The sequence below is a fragment of the Symphalangus syndactylus genome, chromosome 2, assembly GCF_028878055.3.
Source record: "Symphalangus syndactylus isolate Jambi chromosome 2, NHGRI_mSymSyn1-v2.1_pri, whole genome shotgun sequence".
NCBI lineage: Eukaryota > Metazoa > Chordata > Mammalia > Primates > Hylobatidae > Symphalangus > Symphalangus syndactylus.
The window spans coordinates 87400471-87420871 of record NC_072424.2 but is presented as its reverse complement, the minus strand read 5'-3'; the positions used below and the strand labels follow the sequence as shown (position 1 = coordinate 87420871).

At 36.9% G+C, this 20401-nt stretch overlaps 1 protein-coding gene across 2 annotated transcripts in view; it reads left to right on the top strand.

Annotated features, from left to right (window-relative positions):
* AK9 (adenylate kinase 9) overlaps window positions 1-20401 on the top strand; it is a 229600-nt gene that overhangs the window by 129333 nt on the left and 79866 nt on the right. For both annotated transcript variants that reach the window (XM_055261102.2, XM_063631005.1), the window contains exons 20-24: window positions 470-546; window positions 9299-9451; window positions 18850-18939; window positions 19417-19617; window positions 19981-20096. In XM_055261102.2, the coding sequence (XP_055117077.2) occupies window positions 470-546; window positions 9299-9451; window positions 18850-18939; window positions 19417-19617; window positions 19981-20096 (637 nt within the window). The remainder of the gene's footprint in view (window positions 1-469; window positions 547-9298; window positions 9452-18849; window positions 18940-19416; window positions 19618-19980; window positions 20097-20401) is intronic.

Here is a 20401-nt window from a genome sequence, read left to right as displayed (position 1 = left end):
TATATGCCATCATCCATGTTGACCATTTGATTGGTTTTCTCCTAGACTTTTAATCCTCATTTATATGCATTCTAAATACCAAATTAAAATTATATTATACATACAGTTTTATATTCGACTTTTCTTACTTAACATTATATTGTGAACATTTACCATTAAATCAGAGGAAAAATGCTACAAATCCTTCCATTTGCCTTTTCAACATACAGTTAGGTAATCCTTTCTTATTTTTGACAGGTTTCCTAATTAATAGACAAAGTTTTTCAAAGTATAACATTCCAGTTTTTCTCCCCCAGAAGAAAACACTGAAAAGTAACTAGTCTCAACATAAGTAATTTAAACTTATACATTGTAAAGTAAGTATAATAAGATCTAATCTTTATTTTTAACACCATAAGCATTTAATCCTGTAACAGTGTGAGAAGTCTGAATTTCCAAAGATAATTAAATTTGAACCTTTTCATTTCAGAAAAGCCACAGAAGAGGAATTGAGACTCGAAGAAGAAAATCGAAGGCTACTGGAGGTTATGAAAGTGAAGGCAAAAGGCAAGCACAGATTGCTATGATTGATGATGTGTCATGGTATTGTTACTGCAAGCAATTGCAGTATTTCAAGTGAATTATAGACAGGGTGATCACATTTACCAATTTGTCCATGAGAGCCCAGGTTTATGCCTATGTTCTTGAAGTCTTCATAGTACCTTTTATTCTTAAACTGTTCCAGTTCGTATACTAAATACTATTGTCACTGAAGTAATGGATTAATAGGAAAACGACTCTTGACACAGATACCTACTCATACACCCTCTACAAGTGATACACAGCAGAATAGCACACACAGCTGTCTTTAAATGGTTGCTCTTGACACAGGTGACACACAGCTGTTGGAATTACTTCTGTTAGAACCATCCTACAAGAGTTGAGAAGACAGCAAATCTCTTATTACCCACTTACTCTCTTTATGATTAAAATCCCATCTTCTGGATTAAAGACTTACATGTTAGACCTAAAACCATAAAAACCCTAGAAGAAAACCTAGGCAATACCATTCAGGACATAGGCATGGGCAAGGACTTCATGTCTAAAACACCAAAAGCAATGGCAACAAAAGCCAAAATTGACAAATGAGATCTAATTAAACTAAAGAGCTTCTGCACAGCAAAAGAAACTACCATCAGAGTGAACAGACAACCTACAAAATGAGAGAAAATTTTCCCAACCTACTCATCTGACAAAGGGCTAATATCCAGAATCTACAATGAACTCAAACAAATTTACAAGAAAAAAACAACCCCATCAAAAAATGGACGAAGGATATGAACAGACACTTCTCAAAAGAAGACATTTATGCAGCCAAAAAACACATGAAAAAATGCTCATCACTGGCCATCAGAGAAATGCAAATCAAAACCTCAGTGAGATACCATCTCACACCAGTTAGAATGGCGATCATTAAAAAGTCAGGAAACAACAGGTGCTGGAGAGGATGTGGAGAAATAGGAATACCTTTACACTGTTGGTGGGACTGTCAACTAGTTCAACCATTGTGGAAGTCAGTGTGGCGATTCCTCAGGGATCTAGAAGTAGAAATACCATTTGACTCAGCCATCCCATTACTGGGTATATACCCAAAGGACTATAAATCATGCTGCTGTAAAGACACATGCACACGTATGTTTGTTGCGGCACTATTCACAATAGCAAAGACTTGGAACCATCCCACATGTCCAACAATGATAGACTGGATTAAGAAAACGTGGCACATACGCACCATGGAATACTATGCAGCCATAAAAAATGATGAGTTCATGTCCTTTGTAGGGACATGGATGAAACTGGAAATCATCATTCTCGGCAAACTGTCGCAAGGACAAAAAACCAAACACCGCATGTTCTCACTCATAGGTGGGAATTGAACAATGAGAACACATGGACACAGGAAGGGGAACATCACACACTGGGGACTGTTGTGGGGTGGGAGGAGAGGGGAGGGATAGCATTAGGAGATATACCTAATGCTAAATGACGAGTTAATGGGTGCAGTACACCAACACGGCACATGTATACATACGTAACAAACCTGCACATTGTGCACATGTACCCTAAAACTTAAAGTATAATAATAATAATATAAACAAATAAAAAATAAAAATAAAATACAGATTCCCTAGAACCTGTAAAAAAAAAACAAAAAAAACTCCCGTCTTCATTATATAACTCACTCTAACAGTTTCTTTTTTTTATTTTATTTTTATTTTTTATTATTATTATACTTTAAGTTTTAGGGTACATGTGCACAATGTGCAGGTTTGTTACATATGTATCCATGTGCCATGTTGGTGTGCTGCACCCATTAACTCGTCATTTAGCATTAGGTATATCTCCTAATGCTATCCCTCCCCACTCCCCGCACCCCACAACAGTCTCCGGAGTGTGATGTTCCCCTTCCTGTGTCCACGTGTTCTCATTGTTCAATTCCCACCAATGAGTGAGAACATGCGGTGTTTGGTTTTTTGTCCTTGCGATAGTTTACTGAGAATGATGATTTCCAATTTCATCCATGTCCCTACAAAGGACATGAACAACAGTTTCTTTTAAGCTTGGAGTTTTTCAGTGGACATAAACTATACCCTAGAACAAATAGATTTAAAAGATAATTACAGAACATTCTACCCAACAACTGCAGAATATACATTCTATTCATCAGCACATGGAATATCCTCCAAGATAGATGATATAATAGGCCACAAAACAGGTCTCAGCAAATTTAAGAAAATCAAAATTATACCAAGTACTCTCTCAGACCACAGTGGAATAAAATTGGAAATAAACTCCAAAAGGAACACTCGAAACTATACAAATACATGGAAATTAGACAACCTGCTCCTGAATGTTCTTTCGGCCAACAATTAAATCAAGAAGGAAATTTAAAAATTATTTGAACTGAACAATAACAGTGACATAACTTTTCAAAACTTCTGGGATACAGCAAAAGTGGTCCAAAGAGGAAAGTTCATAGTATTAAATGCTTACATCAAAAAGTCTGAAAGAGCACAACTAGACAATCTAAGGTCACACCCCAAGGAACTAGAGAAGCAAGAGCAACCCAAACCCAGCAGAAACAAGAACAACCGAAACCTGAACCCAAGATCCCCAAAACAGAAGAAAAGAAATAATGAAGATCAGAGCAGAACTAAATAAAATTGAAACAAAAAAATAAATAAAGATAAATGAAATAAAAAGCTGGTTCTTTGAAAAGATAAGCAAAATTGATAGCTCGTTAGTGAGATTAACCAAAAAAAGAAGAGAGAAGATTCAAATAAGCTCAATTAGAAATGAAACAGGAGGCCAGGTGTGGTGGCTCGTGCCTGTAATCCCAGCACTTTGGGAGGCTGAGGAGGGTGGATCACTTGAGGTCAGGAGTCCGAGACCAGCCTGGCCAACATGGTGAAACCCCATCTCTACTAAAAATACAAAAATTAGCTGGGCATGGTGGCTTACGCCTGTAATCCCAGCACTTTGGGAGGCTGAGGTGGGTGGATCACCTGAGGTCAGGAGTTGAAGACCAGCCTGTCTAACATGGTGAAACCCTGTTTCTACTAAAAATTTTTAAAACATTAGCCAGACGCGGTGGTGCGCACCTGTATTCCCAGCTACTTGGGAGGCTGAGGCAGGAGAATTGCTTGAACCTGGGAGGCAGAGGTTGCAGTGAGCTGAGATCGTGTCACTGCACTCCAGCCTGGGCAACAGGCTATCTAAAAAGAAAAAAAAAAAAGAAAGAAAGGAAGAAAAAGAAAGAAAGAGAAAGAGAAAAAGAAAAGGAAGAAAAAGAAAGGGAAGAAAGAGGAAGAAAGAAAGGAAGGAAGGAAGGAAGGAAGGAAGGAAGGAAGGAAGGAAGGAAGGAAGGAGATATTACAGCCAATACCACAGAAACACAAAAGATCATTCAAGGCTACTGTGAACACCTTTATACACATAAACTAGAAAATCTAGAGGAGATGGATACATTCCTGGAAGTAAACAACCCTTCTAGATTAAATCAGGAAGAAATAGAAGCTCCGAACAGACCAATAACAAGTACCAGGATTGAAAACAGTAATTTAAAAATTTCCAACAAGAAAATGTCCAGGACCAGATGGATTCACAGCTGATTTATATCAGGCATTCAAAGAATTGGTACCAATCTTACTGAAACTATTCCAAAAGATAGAGAGAGAGGGAATCCTCCCTAAGTCATTCTATGAAGCCAGGATCACTCTAATACCAAAACCAGGAAAGGACATTAAACAAAAAGGAACCATATACAAAAGCAGACAAAAGGTGTGAAAGGCAAAATTAAGCGATATGTTGTTTAGAGATACCTTTTTTATATATAATACAAATGGTAAAACCCTAAGGAACAGCAAAAGAATGCTTAATACAAGTTTCAGCATAGTGGTTAGCTCTAGAAGAAAAAAGGCAGCTCTGATTGGTGAGGGGCCACCAGGGGCTTCTAAGTTTCTCATAATATTCCCTTTCTTAAGTTGAAGCAAGGTAGAGAAGCAAGGTTGTTCGTGTTACTGTTATTCTTTAAGTTGTGCATATACATACTCTAAACCCTTTGCATGTGTGATATATCTCATGACAAAATATTTTAGAAATTGTATGGAGTCTACACGTTGGGAAGTTGGCCTGGATACAATTTGCAAAACGAAGACAGTTGTTATGTCCATTAAATCATTGATTTCCCCCCTAAATATTTCTTGAACTTGCCCCCACTTTCCTTTTGTATTTGTTCTTTGCCCCATGTCCTTATCATTTCTAATCTGGGGTATTACTGTCACTGTCTAACTGGTCTTACCCCTTGGATTCATCTTCCTCACAGTCACCAAAATATAAATCTACTCATGCCCCTACCCTCACTATTTAGAACAAAAGTTAATGGTCAGGCTTTCCCTACAGTTGTGTTCTCTACTATCAGCCTCCAGAGGTATTTATTATACACAGGTACTACCTTGATACCATATTACTCATATTTAAAATATTTAAAAGACTATAATAAAGATATGATAATTATTTTACATTATTTATTCAAGAATAAAAACATGTTTGCTCTTAAATATATTATTAATAAGAATTTTTAATTCTTGTTAAAATTAAAGGAAGAGCAATGTGATTTAATAAGCTTCATGATTTTTGAAGTTTTGGTGCAATCTTAGTAATGCAAAGCATCAGAGATGTGGCTGCAGTATTAATTTTTGATTCTCAGTTTTAATGGCTGTCATAGCTTCATTTTTCTCCTTCACGTTTTCCTTATATCCTGAATTTTCTCAATTATCATTCTCTTTTTTTGCACTGTAGTATTTTTGTGAGTTGTATCAAAATGGATGGGCTAGGTAATAAATAAATAATCTGACCAAAAAAAAAAAGGAACCAGACCAATATCCCTGATAAACATAGATGCAAAAATCATCAACAAAATACTAACTGAATTCAATAGCATGTCAAAAAGATAATATACCATGATCAAATGTGTTTCATACCAGGGATGCAGGAATGGTTTAACATACACAAGTCAATAAATGTGATACACCATGTAAACAGAAGTAAAAACAAAAATCTATGATCATCTCAATAGATGCAGAAAAAGCATTTGACAAAATCCAGCACCCCTTTATGATTAAAACCCTCAGCAAAATGGCATAAAAGGAACACACCTCAAGGTAATAAAAGCCATCTATGGCCTGGCACAGTGGCTCACTCTTGCAATCCCAGCACTTTGGGAGGCCGAGGCGGGCCGATCACGAGGTTAGGAGATTGAGACTATCCTGGCTAACACGGTGAAACCCCGTCTCTACTAAAAATACAAAAAGTTAGCTGGGCGTGGTGGCGGGTGCCTGTAGTCCCAGCTACTCAGAAAGCTGAGGCAGGAGAATCGCTTGAACCCAGGAGGTGGAGGTTGCAGTGAGCCAAGATCATGCCACTGCACTCCAGCCTAGGTGACAGAGTGAGATTCTGTCTCAAAAAAAAAAAAAAAAGAAATATATGACAAACCCACAGCCAACATTATACTGAAAGGGGAAAAGCTAAAAGCATTCCCACTGAGAACTAGAACAAGTCAAGGATGCCCACTTTCACCACTGCTATTCAACATTGTACTGGAAGTCCTAGCTGGAACAATCAGACAAAAGAAAGAAATAAAGAGCATTTAAATCGGTAAAGAGGAAGTCAAACTGTTGCTGTTCATTGATGATATGATCATATACCTAGAAAATTCTAAATACTCATCCGAAAAAGCTCCTAGATCTGATAAATGAACTCAGTAAAGTTTTGGGATACAAAATTAATGTACACAAATTAGTAGCACTGCTATATAACAACAGTGACCAAGCTGAGAATCAAATCAAGAACTCAACCCCTTTTATAACAGCTGCAAAAAAAAAAAAAAGTATATATATATATATACACACCTAACCAAGGAGGTGAAAGATCTCTACAAGGAAAATGACAAAACACTGCTGAAAGAAATCATGAATGGCACAAACAAATGAAAACACATCCCATACTCATGGATGGGTAGAATCCATGAGCGTGTGAAAATAACCATACTGCCAAAAGCAATCTACAAATCCAATGCAATTCCCATCAAAACGCCATCATTATTCTTCACAGAACTAGAAAAAAAATCCTAAAATTCAAATGGAACACAAAAAGAGCCCACATAGCCAAAGAAGACTAAGCAAAAAGAACAAATCTATAGGCATCACATTATCCAACTTCAAACTATACTTCAAGGATATAGTTACCAAAACAGCATGGTACTGGTATAAAAATAGGCACATAGACCAACGGAACAGAATAGAGAACCCAGAAATAAAGTCAAATATTTACAGCCAACTGATCTTCAACAAAGAAAAAAGCAAACAAACAAACAAAACATAAAATGGAGAAAGAACACCCTATTCAACAAATGGTGCTGGGATAATTGGCAAGCCACAATGAAGAATGAAGCTGGATCTTTGTCTCTCACCTTATACAGAAATCAACTGAAGATGGATCAAGGACTTAAATCTAAGACCTGAAACCATAAAAATTCTAGAAGATAACATCAAAAAACTATTCTAGACACTGGCTTAGGCAAAGAGTTCATGCCCAAGAACCCAAAAACAAAAAGATAAATAGATGTGACTTAATTAAACTAAAAATCTTCTGCACAGCAAAAGAAATAATCAGCAGAGTAAACAGACAACCCACAGAGTGGGAGAAAATCTTCACAAACTATGCATCTGACAAAGGACTAATATCCAGAATCTACAAGCAACTCAAATCAGCAAGAAAAAAAAAATAATCCCATCAGAAAGTGGGTCAAGGACATGAATAGAAAGTTCTCAAAAGAAGATACACAAATGGCCAACGAATATATGAAAAAATGCTCAACATCACTAATTATCAGGGAAATGCAAATCAAAACCATAGTGACATACCATCTTACTCCTGTAAGAATGGCCATAATTAAAAAATCAAAAAATAATAGATGTTGGCATGGATGTGATGAAAGGGAAACAGTTTTACACTGCTTGTGGGAATGTAAACCAGTACAACACTATGGAAAACACTATGGCAATTCCTTAAAGAACTAAAAATAAAACTACCATTTGATCCAGCAATTCCACTACTGGTTATCTACCCAGAGGAAAAGAAATCATTATTTGAAAAAGACACTTGCACACACATGTTTATAGCAGCACAATTCACAATTGAAAAAATATAGAACCAGCCTAAATGTCATCGACCAACGAGTGGATAAAGAACATGTGAGATTATATATATATATATATTCATTCCATGGAATACTACTCAGCCATAAAAAGGAATGAAATAATGGTTTTTGCAGCAACCTGGATGGAGTTGGAGACCATTATTCTAAGTGAGGTAACTCAGGAATGGAAAACCAAACATCGTATGTTCTCACTTATAAGTGAGAGCTAAACTATGGGGGCACAAAGGCATCAGAATGATATACTAGACTTTGGGAACTTGCGGGGAAGGTGGGAGGGAGATGAGGAATAAAAGACAACACATTGGGTACAGTGTACACTGCGCAGATGATAGGTGTACCAAAACCTCAGAAATCACCACTAAAGAACTTTTCCATGGAACAAAACACCACCTATTCCTCAAAAACTTTTGGAATAAAAAAATTTTAAAAAGATAAGACAGACGTTAAAAAAAGACTGGAGTTCTTAACTTAGGGTCTATGGGTAAAATTCAGGGGTGTGTGAACTTAATTGGAAAATAATTCCGAATTTATTTTCACTAACATTTAACTGAAATTTATTATTTCCTTCAATGCACAATTAATATAGGCAACAAACCTCAATAGTATTAGCAATACCTTGACTTTGTCACCAAAAGAAATGAAGATGTTTTCATATTACATTATAGTTTTACATATCTTTTTATGTTTATCACTGTTCCAAAATTGTGGTAGTTATTAAACCAGCTACTAGTTCTGGGTTGTTTGTTTGTTTGTTTGTTTGTTTTGAGCCACAGTCTCATTCCCTGACCCAGGCTGGAGTGCAGTGACACAATCTCAGCTCACTGCAACCTCCACCTCCTGGGTTCGAGTGATTCTCTTGCCTTAGCCTCCTGAGTAGCTGGGGCTACAGGTGTGTGCCACCACACCCAGCTAATTTTTGTATTTTGTATTTACATTTAATATATTGATTAATATACTACATGATTTATTATTTTTAGTTAGCTGTAAGAAAATCAATCATTATATATATAATCTAGCCTGGTGCTACCCATTAGAAACATAAGCCACACATGGAACTTTAAATTTTCTAAAAGTCACATATTTTATATTTAGTTTTTCATATTAAATCTTTAAAATTCACTGTATGCTTTATACTTGCAGTATATATCAATTTGGACTAGCCTCATTTCAAGTACTCAATAGCCACATGTAGCTAATGGCTACTATATTGAATGGTGCTGATGTAGCCCTTTCTTTGGACATTGGGCTATTTCTAGATTTACTGTAAGGATATTTGGAACTGCCACAAACATTTCATTTTTGAATAAACCCCTAGTCTGGCACTCACATAGCACTCTGAGCAGATGACTATCATCCTTTACCACTACATGTGAATAGCTATAATATATAGATAATTTTTCTATCTCCCCCATTAAACTACATACTCTAGGAAGGCAGGGACCATTTCATATTCTTTGTTTGGCTTCAGCACTTATCAACAACCAATAAATATTTGTTGACTTCAACCAAATGATAATTTATTTCTTCAAATTTTTTTAGAGGCTGAAGAGACTGATAATGAGGATGAAGAGGAGATTGAAGGTGATAAGTCGGAAGTTCACGAAGAGCCTGAGGCATCTCACGATACTCAAGGGTCATGGTTACCTGAGGAGTCTGAAGCATCTGAGGTCCCTGAAACTGAACCTGAAGCAGGTTAAACTTTATTGATAGCAAGTTCTTTTTTTTTTTCTTTTATTTTTTAATTTTATTTTTTTATTTTTATTTTTTATTATTATACTTTAGGTTTTAGGGTACATGTGCACAATGTGCAGGTTTGTTACATATGTATCCATGTGCCAGGTTGTTTTGCTGCACCCATTAACTCGTCATTTAGCATTAGGTATATCTCCTAATGCTGTCCCTCCTCCCTCCCCCCACCCCACAACAGGCCACGGAGTGTGATGTTCCCCTTCCTGTGTCCATGAGTTCTCATTGTTCAATTCCCACCTATGAGTGAGAACATGCGGTGTTTGGTTTTTTGTTCTTGCGATAGTTTACTGAGAATGATGATTTCCAGTTTCATCCATGTCCCTACAAAGGACACGAACTCATCATTTTTTATGGCTGCATAGTATTCCATGGTGTATATGTGCCACATTCTCTTAATCCAGTCTATCGTTGTTGGACATTTGGGTTGGTTCCAACTCTTTGCTATTGTGAATAGTGCTGCAATAAACATAAGTGTGCATGTGTCTTTATAGCAGCATGATTTATAGTTCTTTGGATATATACCCAGTAATGGGATGGCTGGGTAAAATGGTATTTCCAGTTCTAGATCCCTGAGGAATCGCCACACTGACTTCCACAATGGTTGAACTAGTTGACAGTCCCACCAACAGTGTAAAAGTGTGCCTATTTCTCCACATCCTCTCCAGCACCTGTTGTTTCCTGACTTTTTAATGATCGCCATTCTAACTGGTGTGAGATGGTATCTCACTGTGGTTTTGATTTGCATTTCTCTGATGGCAAGTTCTTAATTCTACTCATGTGCATTAATGTGTCTGTTTGGGCATGTGTATATATACATGTTGGTAAAATGGAAGCTGGCTGAGAATGGAGAGATGAGCCCCCAGAGAGCAGCCATTGAGTCCAAATCCCACAATTTCAAGTGTGGTAGGAAAGCAGAGTCTGCTCTGCCCCAGCACTGGCACACAGGAGCACAGCTGGCTATGTAATTTGTAGGGCATGTTGTTGAAAAAGCAGGAAAAAAGTGTCATTAAAGGTAGTAAAATATAATGCTTTTTCCTTTCTTCCATTGTATCTCTCTCAATTTGTCATGCTACATTTTTGTTGCTCTAAGTAAAGAAAAATTAAATTAAATTTTTAAATTATTAACATGAATTTTACAGTTCATCTTTATGGTGTGCAATGCCATTTTTAAATGCAAATATAAGAGCATTTTAAATGTAAATATAAGAGCATTAACTCTTTAAGCCCTACCTCAGAGGTCTCATTTGGTGGATGGGGCAGGGGAAGAAGGAGTCTATGGGCAATGAAAACCACTCCAAGGACTAGAGAGTGGGCTTAAAGCAGGAACATAGGGTACCCACCTGTGGTGAGAATGAGGCTTGCAAATGCTTTCAAGCAGAGTTAGTATTGAATCTGAAACTCATCCTACAAACTAAAAGGTCTTCAGATACCTGTAACTGGATGCTAGTCTGGAGCATTTAAGGGCTTGGAACTGCTGTGAGCTTATAAAAGAAGCAAGACTAAGGGAAATTAATGAAAATTACACAATTCATATTTCACAGCTCGTATGTGCATGTGTTTCATTCTGACAAGTATATTGAGTGGTATGCATTCTGACAAATATATTCAGTATTATGCATATCTAAGAGCCCCAGGCTGGTTTGTTTGCTTAAAAAGACATCGAAGCCCCAAGCTTCTTCTTTCCTCCTGTACTTCTCTCCAGTATCTGACTCCATCCTCACAATCCAAAGGTGGCTGCTGCATCCATACACAATGTCTCCTCTTGCAAGCTTTTACTTTTTATTTCTCATTCAAGAAATAGATAGTTCCCAGAGACTTTCACCTACATTTCATTGAGCAAAATATTGTATCATTGTCTACCCCTACTTGCAGGGAATCTAATTTGGACTTGGCTTCCTTGCCTAGATGGTAGAAGCCAATGGAATAGAAGATGAGAGGGGGGTTGAGAGAGCCAACCAACAGTATCTACCATACTGCCTTTGCATAGATGCAGGTTGCAGGAATGCCTAGGCACACATTCATGATTTCACCCAAGAAATAAGGAATCATCTGCTCAAATTCTTAAATGCTTAACTGAGACTTTAGAGTTTCACATAAAAGAGAATTATTTTTTCATAGTATAGGTGGTAGATCAGCTGTATCAGAATCACCTATGGTTCTTATTTTAAAGTAAGCCTCTGAGCTCTATGCAGGCTCTGGTTCAGTAAGTCTAGGATGGAATTTAGGAATCTACATTTTAATGAACACCCCAGTGATTCTTATACATACTAACAGTTGAGAACTACTGCTATAGGAAAAAAATTCTGCCTGAAAAAAAAGTTTTGTTAATTATTCCTTATATCATGGAAAAAGCACAGTAGCATACCTGAGAAAAATCTGATCCTGAAAATAAAAACTCTAGAATGATTTAGCTGTACACTGTATCTGCAGGTCAAAATTAATGAATATATTGAATAGAAATTTGAAAAATGTATATTAAAGACAGTGATCATAGTTCTGATATAGTTGATGTTGAAGTGTGTTTCAAAATCATACATCCATCCAGGTTTGATAAAAATATATAGACAATACAGAAATTATACAAATAGAAAGATGGGGGAAATCGTCATTGATCTGACAACAAAAGGCAATGATACTTAATATTCTAATGTATTTCCTTTTAGCTTTTTTAAGAATGGTGTTTTCTTTGTTTTGTTTCTGTCTGACTGTGATCCAATTAGATTTCAGCTTGAGAGAAAGGTTTCCTCTCGGACATTTTTAAAGTCCTACAAGAGAGTTATTTTCAATAAATAATAACTATTTATATGGAAATTATTTGTTTATAAACTTCCTTCAGATAGCATTTTGGAAAGAGGCATAACTTCTCCACATTGTTGAACGCTCATGAGTGTGGCCAGTTTTGTCCAGTCCACTAGAACAGGCTGTGGATTTCTGTAGCTGTGTGGTACTAGGATCATGATAATTCCATTTGGATTTCTCCCAAATTCCACATGACCCTATTCTTGATATTTTAATTTTGATTCATCTCTTAGTCATCTGGTCTACATCTTTGAGCAACTTTTTAAGGATCCAGCATGGCATATTTTGTAATTTCTATGCAAATCTATTGCTTTCACACATATAAAACAACTTAGGAGCTATTAAATCATTGTCATAACCGTTTCTTTTCAGAATTCCTCATGTTGACATTCCTTCATTGTCCTCTACACGTGGAAAAGTCAAGACATTGCCTCATTTCTGTTCTTTTCGTTCTTTTCCTGCAGGGATGCTCAAAGGATCCTTTTCAATGCCATTATTTGTTAAAACTTTGCTGATATGTGAATGATTTACCCTGGAATTCACTGAGCTCTTTTTGTCTTCATATCACAATCTTTGTCTAGCTCAAAATGCCTTTCTTCAGTTATTTTGTTTCAGATTCCTTTTTCAGGATCGTTTATTATTTTTGGTCAGATAACTATTGTTTCTCAACCACGTTAATCTTCTTTTTCCTGATAGTTCTCATCTCTTTGTACTTTTTCTCTGGATTCTTCAGAGACTTGTTATCCTCCATGTCACTGGTTTACCTTCTCCACCTTATTGCCTGTCTCCTAATGCATTTAAAAATTTTTTTATTTCAATAGTTTTAGAGGTACAAGTGGGTTTTGGTTACATGGATGAATCACACATAGTGGTGAAGTCTGGGGTTTTAGCGTACCTATCACTCAAGTAGTGCACATTGTATCCTATAGATGGCTTTTCTTTTTTTTATTATTATTATACTTTAAGTTCTAAAGAGGATACATGTGCACAACGTGCAGGTTTGTTACATATGTATACATGTGCCATGTTGGTGTGCTGCACCCGTTAACTCGTCATTTACATTAGGTATATCTCCTAATACTATCCCTCCCCCCTCCCCCCACCCCACGACAGGCCCCAGTGTGTGATGCTCCCCACCCTGTGTCCAAGTGTTCTCATTGTTCAATTCCCACCTATGAGTGAGAACATGCGGTGTTTGGTTTTCTCTCCTTGTGACAGTTTGCTCAGAATGATGGTTTCCAGCTTCATTCATGTCCCTACAAAGCACATGAGCTCATCCTTTTTAATGGCTGCATAGTATCCCATGGTGTATATGTGCCACATTTTCTTAATCCAGTCTATCATTGATGGACATTTGGGTTGGCTCCAAGTCTTTGCTATCATGAATAGTGCCACAATAAACATACATGTGCATGTGTCTTTACAGCAGCATGATTTATAAACCTTTGGGTATATGCCCAGTAATGGGATGGCTGGGTCAAATGGTATTTCTAGTTCTAGATCCTTGAGGAATCGCCACACTGTCTTCCACAATGGTTGAACTAGTTTACAGTCCCACCAACAGTGTAAAAGCATTCCTATTTCTCCACATCCTCTCCAGCACCTGTTGTTTCCTGACTTTTTAATGATTGCCATTCTAACTGGTGTGACATGGTATCTCATTGTGGTTTTGATTTGCATTTCTCTGATGGCCAGTGATGATGAGCATTTTTTCATGTGTCTGTTGGCTGCATAAATGTCTTCTTTTGAGAAGTGTCTGTTCATATCCTTTGCCCACTTTTTGATGTAGTTGTTTGATTTTTTCTTGTAAATTTAAGTTCTTTGTGGATTCTGGATATTAGCCTTTTGTCAGATGGGTAGATTGCAAAAATTTTCTCCCATTCTGTAGGTTGCCTGTTCACTCTGTTGCTAGTTTCTTTTGCTGTGCAGAAGCTCCTTAGTTTAATTAGATCCCATTTGTCTATTTTGGCTTTTGTTGCCATTGCTTTTGGTATTTTAGTCATGAAGTCCTTGCCCATGTCTATGTCCTGAATGGTATTGCCTAGGTTTTCTTCTAGGGTTTTTATGGTTTTAGGTCTAACATTTAAGTCTTTAATCCATCTTAAATTAATTTTTGTATAAGATGTAAGGAATGGATCCAGTTTCAGCTTTCTACATATGGCTAGCCAGTTTTCCCAGCACCATTTGTTAAATAGGGAATCCTTTCCCCGTTTCTTGTTTTTGTCAGGTTTGTCAATGATCAGATGGTTGTAGATGTGTGGTATTATTTCCGGGGGCTCTGTTTTGTTCCTTTGGTCTATATATCTGTTTTGGTACCAGTACCATGCTGTTTTGGTTACTGTAGCCTTGTAGTATAGTTTGAAGTCAGGTAGCTTGATGCCTCCCACTTTGTTCTTTTTGCTTAGGATTGTCTTGGTAATGTGGGCGGGCACTTTTTTGGTTCCATATGAACTATAAAGTAGTTTTTCCAATTCTGTGAAGAAAGTCCTTGGTAGCTTGATGGGGATGGCATTGAATCTAAAAATTACTTTGGGCAGTATTGCCATTTTCACAATATTGATACTTCCTATCCATGAGCATGGAATGTTCTTCCATTTATTTGTGTCCTCTTTTATTTCGTTGAGCAGTGGTTTGTAGTTCTCCTTGAAGAGGTCCTTCACATCCCTTGTAAGTTGGATTCCTAGGTATTTTATTCTCTTTGAAGCAATTGTGAATGGGAGTTCACTCATGATTTGGTTCTCTGTTTGTCTGCTATTGGTGTATAAGAATGCTTGTGATTTTTATACATTGATTTTGTATCCTTAGACTGTGCTGAAGTTGCTTATCAGTTTAAGGAGATTTTGGGCTGAGATGATGGGGTTTTCTGAATATACAATCATGTCATTTGCAAACAGGGACAATTTGACTTCCTCTTTTCCTAGTTGAATATCCTTTATTTCTTTCTCTTGCCTGATTGCCCTGGCCAGAACTTCCAACACTATGTTGAATAGGAGTGGTGAGAGAGGGCATCCCTGTCTTGTGCCAGTTTTCAAAGGGAATGCTTCCAGTTTTTGCCCATTCAGTATGATATTGGCTGTGGGTTTGTCATAAATAGCTCTTACTATTTTTAGATACGTCCCATCAATACCTAGTTTACTGAGAGTTTTTAGCATGAAGCACTGTTGAATTTTCTTCAAGGCCTTTTCTGCATCTATTGAGATAACCATGTGGTTTTTGTCTTTGGTTCTGTTTATATGATGGATTACATTTATTGATTTGCATATGTTGAGCCAGCCTTGCATCCCAGGGATGAAGCCAACTTGATCGTGGTGGATAAGCTTTTTGATGTGCTGCTGGATTCGGCTTGCCAGTATTTTATTGAGGATTTTTGCATCGATGTTCATCAGGGATATTGGTCTAAAATTCTCTTTTTTTGTTGTGTCTCTGCCAGGCTTTGGTATCAGGATGATGTTGGCCTCATAAAATAAATTAGGGAGGATTCCCTTTTTCTTTTTTTTTTTTTTAATTATACTTTAAGTTCTAGGGTACATGTGCACAATGTGCAGGTTTGTTACATATGTATACATGTGCCATGTTGGTGTGCCGCACCCATTAACTCATCATTTGCATTAGGTATATCTCCTAATGCTATCCCTCCCCTCTCCCCGCACCCCACAACAGGCTCCGGTGTGTGATGTTCCCCTTCCTGTGTCCAAGTGTTCTCATTGTTCAATTCCCACCTATGAGTGAAGACATGCGGTGTTTGGTTTTTTGTCCTTGCGATATTTTGCTGAGAATGATGGTTTCCAGCTTCATCCATGTCCCTACAAAGGACATGAACTCAGAGGATTCCCTTTTTCTATTGATTGGAATAGCTTCAGAAGGAATGGTACCAGCTCCTCTTTGTACCTCTGGTGGAATTCAGCCGTGAATCTGTCTGGTCCTGGACTTTTTTTGGTTGGTAGGCTACTAATTATTGCCTCAATTTTAGAACCTGTTATTGGTCTATTCAGGGATTCAGCTTCTTCCTGGTTTAGTCTTGGGAGGGTGTATGTGTCTAGGAATTTATCCATTTCTTCTAGATTTTCTAGTTTATTTGCGTAGACGTGTTTATAGTATTCTCTGATGGTAGTTTGTATTTCTGTGGGATCAGTAGTGATATCCCCTTCATCATTTTTTATTGCATCTATTTGATTCTTCTCTCTTTTCTTCTTTATTAGTCTTGCTAGCGGTCTATCAATTTTGTTGATCTTTTCAAAAAACCAGCTCCTGGATTCATTGATTTTTTGAACGGCTTTTTGTCTCTGTCTCCTTCAGTTCTGCTCTGATCTTAGTTATTTCTTGCCTTCTGCTAGCTTTTGAATGTGTTTGCTCTTGCTTCTCTACTTCTTTTAATTGTGATGTCAGGGTGTCAATTTTAGATCTCACCTGCTTTCTCTTGTGGGCATTTAGTGTTATAAATTTCCCTCTACACATTGCTTTAAATGTGTCCCAGAGATTCTGGTATGTTGTGTCCTTGTTCTCATTGGTTTGAAAGAACATGTTTATTTCTGCCTTCATTTCGTTATGTACCCAGTAGTCATTCAGGAGCAGGTTGTTCAGTTTCCATGTAGTTGAGCAGTTTTGAGTGAGTTTCTTAATCCCTATAGGTGGTTTTTCATCCCTCACCCCCCTCTTACCCTGCTCCCTTCTGAGTCTCCAGTGTCCATTATACCACTCTGTATGCCTTTGCATACCCACAGCTTAGCTCCCACTTGTAAGTAAGAACATTCCCAATGCATATGTTAACTCTACTATTGCATTTTAGATCTCCTTGCATTGTTTTCTTATTTCAGTTACCTTTCTTGTATTTCTGCCTTTATTTTAGGTTGATCTATCTTTATGCCTCATGATTTTTATTTCATAGACTCAGTTGTTCTCTTGTGTTTTTTAGTACTCCAAGCATACATCTTGTAAAATTTACTCTGCTTTATATAAGAAATTGTCTTCAGAAGTAAAATTTTCATCTGAATCTTTGGATCAATACTCTCTTTTCCTTCATCGATTTTGTTTTTGTTGTTTTTGTGGACTTATCCTTGGATGAAACAGAATATATCAAACTCTTGCATTTACCAACAGGAAGGGTAGGTGGAGTATTTATAAGAACTCTGTCCCCCTACCCTGACCCCCACACACATGTACTTTTCACTTAGACTTCTTGCCTGGCATTCTCAGATACAGACCTGTTATATCTGATATAGGTTAATGCAAATCAACCTAGTTCAAGTTGTAATATTTAGTAAGTATTCATCTTGTATGGCTCTTCTCGACTGAGGCTAGGTCTTCACCCCCAACTATTGCAGTCTTTGATTAAGCCAGAGAAGCTAAGACATTGTAGAATTATCTGTATATTCTTGGTGTTCTTTTCTCTTCCATGGTTTATAATGAGTTTCTTAATTGAGCAACCTACAGTTAAACATGCCACCACCAGGCCATCCCCAGGCTTGTCCCCTTCTACTTCCTGCTCTATTGAGTATTAAAACATTATAGATCCTGTTGAAAGAGGACCCAAGTATTATTTTAGCTAACTCAGAAGACAGTTTCCACAGTGTTACAGAATGTGTGTGTGTATATACATATGTATATATGCATATAGATATATGTATTTTTGTCTATGCAAAACTTGTGTTTCAGAACTAGGAGCAGACTAGGATGAAAAGACAGATAATTAGTCCTGCCTTCCCTGAAACCACCTCTGCTGGATCTGTATGTGCAGCGTGTCTTACATCCTTCAGGAAAACAGTTTTCAATCTATACCTTCAACAGTGAAATTAGTTGAGATTCTCTTAAATCTGTCCATGCCTACACCTACAGCTGGGACTTTGCAATATCATCATCTCTCATTGCCACTTTGTGGTCTTTTTTGGTGTATCTTCTTGAAAAAAAATTTTTTTAAAGAGATGGCGTCTTGCTCTGTCACCCCGACTGGTGTGCAGTGGCACGATCATAGCTCCCTGTAACTTGAACTCCTGGGATCAAGTGATCTTCCCACCTCAGCCTCCCATGTAGCTAGGACCACAGGTGTGAGCCACCATGCCTGGCTAATTTTTATTTTTTGTAGGGATGTGGTCTTGCTGTGTTGCCTAGGCTGGTCTTGAACTCCCGGCCTTAAGTGATTGTCCCACCTCTGCCTCCCAAAGGCTAGGATTACAGGAATGAGTCACTATGCCTGGCTTCATGGGTATTTTAATAAGAAATTAAAAGAAATATCAGTCATTGTTAGTCTACTGCCAAATTAAAAGAAGTTTGATTAATATTTAACAAATTATCAGCCAGAATTGTATGTGCCATGTGTCAATTATTATTCTAGTCCATCTCCTTTTATGTGTTTAAGAATATTCTTTATTTTCTGCCTTTTTTATTATGTATCCTTATGCCATTCTTTCCCTAACAAGAACTGTGCTTTCTATTAGACATTTCATGTACAATTTAAGCTATATTTTGAAATGTTCTTTGTGCCAAAACTTTCACAAAGGAATAATGTTTTAAAATTTAAACACTAACTATTAGATTTCTTTCTTAAGTATCTGAGCCTATCGAGGAAACTATAGTGGAAACAGAAACCCCAAAAGGATCCAAAGAGGGCCTGGAAACTGAAAAATTATCTGAAGCAGGTTAGACTGTAAAATGAAAGTAGTTTGTGCATAAAAGTACTTTTCATATTTTCTTACAAACGGTCTCTAATTTTAGGCATAGTAGGTGCTTCATACTTATTTCTTTCTATGTTATATGCTAATTGACATACATAAATATTTGGCTTACTCCATTAAAAGTGTATCAAACCAGATTATAACACTGGTTTTCACACAAATTTGTTTCATACATTTTTTATTAACAGTTAAAGTTTCCTTAAGAAAATCATGTTAATTATCCAAAAGCTTGAGTTTTAGTAACAGGTAAATATATATCTGCAGCAAATATAAGAACAAATCATAATTAAATTATGAATTTATGAATGTATATTGTTGCTTAGAATATTATTTTTTTCAACTGTTTAAAAAATATTACAAAGTATAAGCTATTTTGGCAATATGGCTAAAGATAGGATATTTAAGGCCCCTCTTTTCTTTCCTTTGTCTTTTACTCCAAAGTTGTACTACCTGAGTTTCCAGAAGACTCTTATCCTGATGTTCCTGAAATGGAGCCATTTAAAGAGAAGATTGGTTCTTTCATCATCCTCTGGAAACAGCTAGAAGCAACAATTAGTGAAGCTTACATTAAAATTTTAAACTTGGAGATTGCTGACAGAACTCCACAGGAATTACTTCAAAAAGTAGTTGAGACTATGGAAAGTAAGGGCTTTAATCATAACATTTATTATCAAGAGCAGATGATAGTATTAGAAGCATTTTGAAACTTGAAAGCCTTCGTTGATGGTTTATGAAGTAAATGTTCAATATATCCAAGGCTGATGTATAAAATACTTAGCAACTATCACTGTGCAGGTCCTGACCAACAGAACAGCTGCGCGGCCCAAACACCTCTGGCCATACTGGCCAGTTGTCACATAAGGAACTTATAAAGGCCTATTTGCATACATATTTAATCTAAGAGACTAATAATAATAATTAATTTTCCTAACCTTTGACTATAGTAATATGCTAATAACCTTTTTTGCTAAAAATATTTTCCCCAATGATTCTCTTTTTCTCCAGAACCATTTCAATATACTGCATGGGAGTTAACTGGGGAAGATTATGAGGAAGAAACAGAAGACTACCAGACTGAAGCAGAGGTTGATGAGGAGCTAGAGGAAGAGGAAGAGGAAGAGGCATGATTTCTACTCATTCTCATTTGTGAAGTCATTGAAAATATGCAAATAAGAGTGGTAACTATCACTTTTGGACCCCAAGTGAACAGACATCCTCATTTGCACACACATTCTCCCTCTGCCTCAGCTTCACTTGACCCCCCTGAAATTCCAGGCTATGTAGTAAGAAAAAAGACTCATGAAAAGATAAAAGGAAACTATTTTAACTATTTTACATGGAAAAAAAAGTTTAAGTTTTAAATACATAAATATTTTATAAATTTAGCAGAAGTGGTTGTTGTAAGTAAAAGAGGCTGCCTGCGTGA